The sequence below is a fragment of the Saccopteryx bilineata genome, chromosome 4 (genome assembly GCF_036850765.1).
Source record: "Saccopteryx bilineata isolate mSacBil1 chromosome 4, mSacBil1_pri_phased_curated, whole genome shotgun sequence".
In the NCBI taxonomy this organism is placed as follows: domain Eukaryota; kingdom Metazoa; phylum Chordata; class Mammalia; order Chiroptera; family Emballonuridae; genus Saccopteryx; species Saccopteryx bilineata.
In genome coordinates, this window is record NC_089493.1 from 175,028,402 (window position 1) to 175,035,913 (window position 7,512).

The 7,512-nt window shown below is 53.5% G+C and overlaps 1 protein-coding gene across 2 annotated transcripts in view; it reads left to right on the forward strand.

Annotated features, from left to right (window-relative positions):
• HMGXB3 (HMG-box containing 3) overlaps positions 1–7,432 on the forward strand; it is a 54,891-nt gene extending 47,459 nt beyond the window's left edge. For both annotated transcript variants that reach the window (XM_066272990.1, XM_066272991.1), the window contains 5 exons: positions 596–815; positions 2,310–2,443; positions 3,271–3,387; positions 4,878–5,087; positions 6,061–7,432. In XM_066272990.1, coding sequence (XP_066129087.1) covers positions 596–815; positions 2,310–2,443; positions 3,271–3,387; positions 4,878–5,087; positions 6,061–6,528 — 1,149 coding nt within the window. In that variant the 3' untranslated portion in view covers positions 6,529–7,432. The remainder of the gene's footprint in view (positions 1–595; positions 816–2,309; positions 2,444–3,270; positions 3,388–4,877; positions 5,088–6,060) is intronic.
• Positions 7,433–7,512: the final 80 nt, after the last annotated feature.

Below are 7,512 nucleotides of genomic sequence, written 5' to 3' on the forward strand. Positions count from 1 at the left end.
GAGAAGTGCAGACTTAGAGATCCATCTCATACAGATTGACACGTGGCCCAGGTGGGAGCATTACTAAGTAAGACAGAGGACTCTGCTCTAGGTAATAGGATTGGGGCCACACTTTGAGAACCATATAAGGGGGATACCAGAAGAAAAACTGAATAGCACAACTACTAGGTGCCTGCAATAGAGAGGTAATGCTGCATGATGTAGAGGGGACAGCAGTGTGCCAGCAAGGTCTGGGAGGCATTTCTGGAGGAGGGCGGGGGTCAACAGGGCCTTGGAGTGGGTGGAATGTCACTAAAGTTTATTCTGCTGTTCCTGCCAGCTGGTATAGGGATTAAGGCTGTGGGCTTTGGAATTAGACCTTTGTTCACAATCTTATTCTGCCCTCCAATAGTTTCACTCAGTCACCCCCAGGCTTGAATGTGGCCAAAGACAGGTACTGAGATACCAGATATGGGGGTGTCCCAGCAGTGCACAGCTGCCATAACCCATCCCCCCTCCAGCCTTGGTTGCCTTGAGTGTGTCAAGAAGGTAGGGTATTGTGTTGCTAATATTCTGTGGTTCCTACAGTTTGACCTTTTTTACCCTGACCTTTTAGTTCACCTGGCCGGAGTTCTTGGGCTCTAGTGAGGTAAACATGGAGGACTTTTGGGCCACGATGGAGACAGAGGTGATTGAGCAGGTGGCCTTCCCTGCCAGCATCCCTATCACCAAGTTTGACGCCTCTGTTATTGCCCCCTTCTTCCCACCACTCATGAGAGGAGCTGTGGTCGTCAACACTGAGAAAGACAAAAACCCGGATGTACAGCCAGTACCTGGTAAGGCCGTCTGGTGGCTGACTGGGGTCAGAGAAGGGCCCAGTCAGGAGTCTGGAATACTGTCCATGCAGGATGCACAAATGGCGGAGCCGGGCCAGGCCACCTGAAGGGCATCTTCTGAAAAGATAGGACAGCCCGTCAAAGATGCCCTAGAGATTAAAGTCATGGTGCAGGGCTTTGAAGAGCGGCCAGCCATATTCTATAGGACTGACCCACACAACCCTCTGTCAGCCTTCTGGGAGGTACTACACTGAGCAATGAGAGTCTTCTGAGGAATGCTGGTGAGAAGACTCCTACCCCAAAGATCCTCACTGATAAGTGGAGAGGGAGGCCCAGGAGTCTGCCTTCTAAACAGTTCTTTAGATGGTTTTGCAAACGCTCTGTGGATATACACTGAGACACCCTTGACTAGCTGTTGAGAGCATAGGTTTCTAACAATGTGAGTTTGAGCAGCTCTGCCACTTAGTGTTAGTAGCTTTGGGACTTCACCAATTCCCTTCATCGCCCTGAGCCTCTGTTACTTCAATCACAAAGGGGGCGTGATATGGTATGGTTACCCACCTCCTAGGCTGTTGTGAAGATGAAGTGATCCAAGGAGCTAGAGCAGTGGTCGGCAAACTCAGTCAACAGAGCCAAATATCAACAGTACAACGATGGAAATTTCTTTTGAGAGCCAAATTTTTTAACTTAAACTATATAGGTAGGTACATTCCTTATCGAGGTAGCACCAGCACGTGGTATTTTGTGGAAGAGCCACACTCAAGGGGCCAAAGAGCCACATGTGGCTCACAAGCCGCGGTTTGTCGACCACTGAGCTAGAGTGATAACCTTTTTTTTTCTTTTTTACTGCAACTCATAGTAAGAAATAGGTTCTGCATCGTGACCCAGCATGATACTCATATAAGTATGTACGTGTGTGTATCTGTGACTAAAACAAAACTTTCACAAAACAGTGTTTATTTACCAAGTGCAGTATACTTTGTTTCTACTTTATTTCATTTTAAAAATTCTGGGTATGACCCACCAAATGACCTACTGGTTCTCAAACAGTGCTTCCTAACATTGGATACTGGGCCCACCTCCTGTGTGCTGCTTCAAGTCCCAGAGGTTGTTCTTTTAAGGTCCCCACCTATTTCTGTTGATTAGGCAGGTTCAGGAACTTAGTATATGGAGCTGCTGCTTCTCGTTGCTGTAGGGGCAGTAAGCATATGAGATCTTGGTTCTGAAAAACTTTCAAAGGTCAAAAGCTGACCCATGAGAGGTTTCTCTTCAAGGGCGCTCTGGCAAATAGATCCCCTAGATGTTCAAGGGCCCAGCGCCAGCTCAGAAACTTCATCAGACCTGCCTTGAGTCCACTTCCCCCAGCGCCCAGGGCAGTGCTCAGGGCCGAGCCTGCGCTCATTCCTAGCCAGGCTGTAGGCCTCGCGCGTCAGGGACTGCCCATGTCCTGTTGGCGGACGCAGGGCCCCCGCTCAGCACCGTGGTCCCTTGCAGGCAACGGCAGTGCCTTGGTGAGGCTGCTCCAGGAGGGCGCCTGCGTGCTGGAGGACGTGGGCTCCTACAGTGAGGAGAAGCTGCAGCACCTGCTGAGGCGATGCGGCATCCCTTTTGGGGCAGAAGACTCCAAGGTGCGTGTCGGGTGTGGCAGTAGAGACAGACATGGGGAGCAGGCCAGTGGTCCATTTTTCTGGGCCGGAATATGAACCTCTGTGACTGGGCACCTGTGTTGGACAGAGGATGCCCGCGGCAGGGAGGCCTGCGAGATGGTTAGCACCCAGATCGTGATGGGCACGTGAGGCCTTTCCCTCCGGTCGGCTACGCTGTTGAAGGTAGTGCGTTCAGAGTCTGGGGTTGGGATCCTGGTCTTCTCACTGCGTGTGACCTTGCATAAGCACCTACATTTCTGAGCCTTGTTTTTCACATTTTGCGAAGTGGAAATAACTAAAATACCAACCTCACAAAGATTGTTGTCCGGAGGGCACTCTGCACAGTGTCTGGTTGTCACCTGCCTAGGCTTAGGAAATGAGGACTGTGACAGTTCATAGAGTGCATGTGTAGGAAGCCTTTATTCATATACTGTTGAGCTCCTTCAGACCAATCAAGCCGGTGAACATTTTATCTCCCTCAAGTTCGGACTCAAACAGTAGCTTCTCTTTGAAGCTTTCCTGCCCTGTGAAAAGGTGGAGGAACGCAGGCCTCAGAGTGGCCTGGACAGAGTGGCGTCTTGGTCTGTCAGGCTGGCTCTGCCTCTCAGGGCCTCTCAGGGCCTCTCAGGGCCTCAGGGCCTCAGGGCCCCGTCTGTACTAGAGGACCTTGGGCCGGTGAGGCCCCGGGCCCACTGGGGCCTGGATGCTCTATTCTTCTGCTTTGGGGGTTGAAGTAAGCAGTTGGTGCTGTGCACAGCTGGTCCTTCAGCATTTACCACTGCGTTTTTAATCTTGACCTTCTGCTCCAGGACCAGCTCTGCTTCTCCTTGTTGGCCCTCTATGAAAATGTACAAAATGGAGCCAGAGCTAGACAGCCCCCGCCTCATCTCACAGGGGGTAAGATCTACAAGGTGTGCCCCCATCAGGTAAGAGGATAACAAGAGGAGCTTGGGGTGGATTTGCTCGGGACACATTGCGCCTGGTCTGATTACTCCAGCTCGCCTGGGGCAGCCTGTGGAGTCTCTCCCGTGTCGCTGCTGTGCCTCGGGCTGGGCGGGGGGCCTGGCTTGTCGGCAGCGACTATTATTAAGCACCCTACCGTGTGCTGACCCTGCATCAGCTATTGCGGGTACAAAGGTGAGCAGTGAGTCTTTCCTTCCTAGTTGACCTCATTTTAGTGGGGAAACAAAGTCACCACAGCTTGTGGTGCAAGGGCCTGAAGTAGTTAGTGATAGTGAGGGACCTGCTGTCCCTGGGGCAGTCAGAGAGGGCTGAGAGCCCCGATGATGAACAAGGGAAGGAGAGTCCCAGCAGAAGGAAGAGCGGCCACTCAGCCCTCAGTGGGGAACCTAGTGAGCCAAGAGAAGGGGGTGGCGGGGTCCCCAGAGGCTAGATCATGTAATGTAAGGCTTTGTTGGCAGAGGGACAGTTTGGGTTTCCTTCTGAGAGTGGTGAGGGACTCCTTGGTTGGTTTGGAATGGGAAATAGGATGGACACGGTTCGATTCTGATTTTAGGAAGATCACTGTCTGTAGGTTGTAGACAGGGTTGGTACCGGGATCACTATGAAAAGGTCGTGCTGTGTGGCAGTAGGTCTGGGAAGACACTAGGGCATAGCACCCTGTGAACAAGCACTAAGTGGAGGGCGGGCTTAGCAGAGTTTCAGTTCACCGGGATGTATGTGGGCAGGGCGACCTGGCTGTCAGCGGAGAATTAGAATTCAGCTCCTTTAACAAAAACTGCAAGAGATGCTGGAGGATTCTGTTTGTGTGACTGGGACCATTCTTGACATACACCAGACAATATGGGGACAGATGTGAGAGCTGTTGTGCTGGGAGAGCCGTACTCCCTGGAGGTGCAGCCAGGCCTGGTGGTGTGGGGGCGGAAAGTGGAGGCAGAGAACGTCCAGTGTACGCATAGCTGCCTGGCAGTGGAGTGGCGCTGGGGCATCAGTGGAGGGGTTTGCAGTTCTACAGCAGGGTCTGGTGGGGAGCTGCTTAGATCCTGCCCCCAGAGGCTGATGCCTTAGGTTTGAGGTAGGGCCCAGGAACCTCCATTTTTATCCAGTGCTTAGCTGCTGGTGCTATGCAGCCAGGATTGGGAACCACTGAGCTAGGTGGTGGTACTGGGGAGGGTGATATGGCGGTGGTGGTGGGGGTGAGTAGATGGTGTGGTGGTTTTTCAGCCTCAGTTGAAGACTGGGTGCTCCCAGCTCTTCTCTCTGGTCACAAATGAGCTGGTGATTTCATTTAGGGAAAGATGTAAAAAGAAAGCAGAATGTCATGGGCTCTGGCAAAATGGCTGCGGCTTCAGTTACGAAACTTGATTGTTCATCTTCCTAGGAAGAAGCCACTGAGGGCTCCGCTCTGTCTGCACATTAGCGTCTTAATCTGTGCTGTGCCCTCCATCTCCTCCAGGTGATCTGCGGCTCCAAGTACCTTGTGCGGGGCGAGAGTGCCCGTGACCACGTGGATCTGCTCGCCTCTTCCCGCCATTGGCCACCTGTCTACGTGGTAGACATGGCCACCCCGGTGGCCCTGTGTGCTGACCTCTGCTACCCAGAGCTGACCAGCCAGATGTGGGGGAGGAACCAGGGCTGTTTCTCTAGCCCCATGGAGCCGCCTGTGGTGAGTTCCTTCTGCAGTAAGTGCTGCAGGCCAGCCTGTCTTGCCCCTGGTTCTTCAAGACGGCATTATCTCCAGCATCCTTTGTCCATCAGCGTTTTGTCTTAATACTCTGGAACCAGCATTTACTGTATACATTTTTACTACTAACCCGTGTGTGTGCGGCCACAGCATGTCACTTAGGGTGCCCAGGCTGTCCCAACAAACACGGGTATGTTGTAGGTCAAGTTGCCTTCCTCATAAGCCTAGAAAATTGCCACCTTTGAAAGTCATCATGGACATTGACATACTAAAGGCCCCAACCAGCCCTGTCTTGGATTTAATCCTGAATATACTACATGGCATGTCTCTTATCATCTGGAGGCACAGTGGCTTAGAAAACACTGACCTTATTCAATCTTTTAATAAAAGGGGCTAGTAAGCCAAGAGCGGGAAATGGACTTGTCGAAGGTCACACAGCATGTTAGTGACAAAGCTCTTGTCTCTGTGTCTTGGGACATTGTACTAAGTAACGGTTCTTACCAGAGGCAAGTGGCATGTGCTCTCCATGTGCTTCCTATAGAGGAAGAAACATTAGGATGGTAATAGGAGATAGGAGACGTCATTGTCCTCACTCTCCTTGTCCTTGTTCCCTGGGGCTCTCTGGCGCTGTGAGCTTGTGCTGGGCACTGCGGGTGGTGTCTGAGCCTCTGTGAGCCACTCCCTCCCCACCGCCCTGCCACCCTGCCTCAGTGGACTAGGCACAGTAATAAACAAGGGCAGCTCACGTAATCTACCATCTGCTATGGTTACTGTCCCCAATCTTACATGAGGAAACCGAGGACAGAGGGAGAAGAGGGGATTGGCCCCGTGAGACACGATACTTGTTGACGTGAGGATCTAAACAGGGTTGGTGACCTCAGCCCCACTCCCCTGCCACATGGGCCCCACCTTAGCTGCTCCCTGGTGTGAGAGTGGCTCCTTATCTCTCTCCTAGAGTGTGTCCTGCCCAGAACTCTTGGATCAGCATTATACTGTGGACATGACCGAGTCCGAGCACTCTGTCCAGCACCCGGTCACCAAGACTGCCACTCGGCGCATTGTCCACGTGGGCACACAGCCCAGTCCTGGTGACTTCAGTGCTGGGCACCACTCTTTGGCTCTGTGTCCTGAGTTGACACCCTACGCAGCCATCCTGGCCTCTATCGCGGACAGCAAACCAAACAGTGTCCGCCAGCGTCCCATTGCCTTTGACAATGCCACCCACTATTACCTCTACAACCGCCTCATGGACTTCCTCACCAGCCGCGAGATCGTCAACCGGCAGATCCACGACGTCGTGCAGAGCTGCCAGCCTGGCGAGGTGGTCATCCGCGATACCCTGTACCGCCTGGGGGTTGCTCAGATCAAGACGGAGACGGAGGAGGAGGGTGAGGAAGAGGAGGTGGCCGTGGCAGCAGAGTGAGCCAGGCTCGGGACAGGGACTGTGCTGTCTCTCTCAAGCCATAGCGAGGCCCTTGCCCAAGGCAGACCCCTCTGGGGGCCCGGGGAGCGTTCACCCGAGGGGGCCTCTGATGCTGGCACTGACCAAAGAGTTCCCATTTACTGAGCACAGCGAGGACTGGGGTCCTTGGTTCTTAACCTTTCAGGGGTCGGGAGAAGTACCAGTACACTCCTTACCAGCCCTGAGAAAGCACTTGGAGGACATGGTATGTTCAGCAGGGAGGGAGGCTGAGGGATGGCTGGTGGCTCCCCGGAGCCAGGTGCCTGTGAGGGCGGAGGTCCGGGTGGGCAAGGGCGGAGTGCGGTGCTGTGGGCAGGCTGCGGAGTGGCCCTTCCCGCCCTGGGAAATGCTGTTCCCTGCCCCACAGCCACAGAGCGCCTTTGCCTGCTGCCTTTGACGCAGAACCTAGAAGGCCTCGTTAGCTCTAGGGGCCTCTTCGGGTTGTCCCAGGTAAGGGACACACTCCGTCCTCTTTTCCTACACCCTGGTCTGGGGGAGCTGAGGAGGGAGAGCAGCCACAACTCTCCTCTGGGACTCCGAGCTTTGAGGAAGAAGAGCCCCTTCCCCCTTTTCTGACCACTCTGCCGTACCCCACATCCTTTCTGGGGCTCTCTGGGCCCTGGACCCTCACCACAGAGGGGATGTGGCCCATGGCATGACATAACCTGGTAGCAGGAGGAAAAACTCCCTTCTGTGAAGGGGAAGCGGACTGGACCGTAAGGAAACAGCGGGACTTGCTCAAGTGCCCGAGGTTTGCTTAGGGCACGGGCATTGGCCGTGTATTATTTAATTTATTGAGAGGAGTGGAGTAGGTGGCTTTTTTTCCCTCCCTCTTCCCCCACCAAGAATAAAGTTTATTAAATTATCTGGTTTTGATGAAGCAAGAGTCACTTCCATGCTCAGCGTGTGGTTGAGTCTGGAGGTGCTGAGCTAGTTACTTGACAT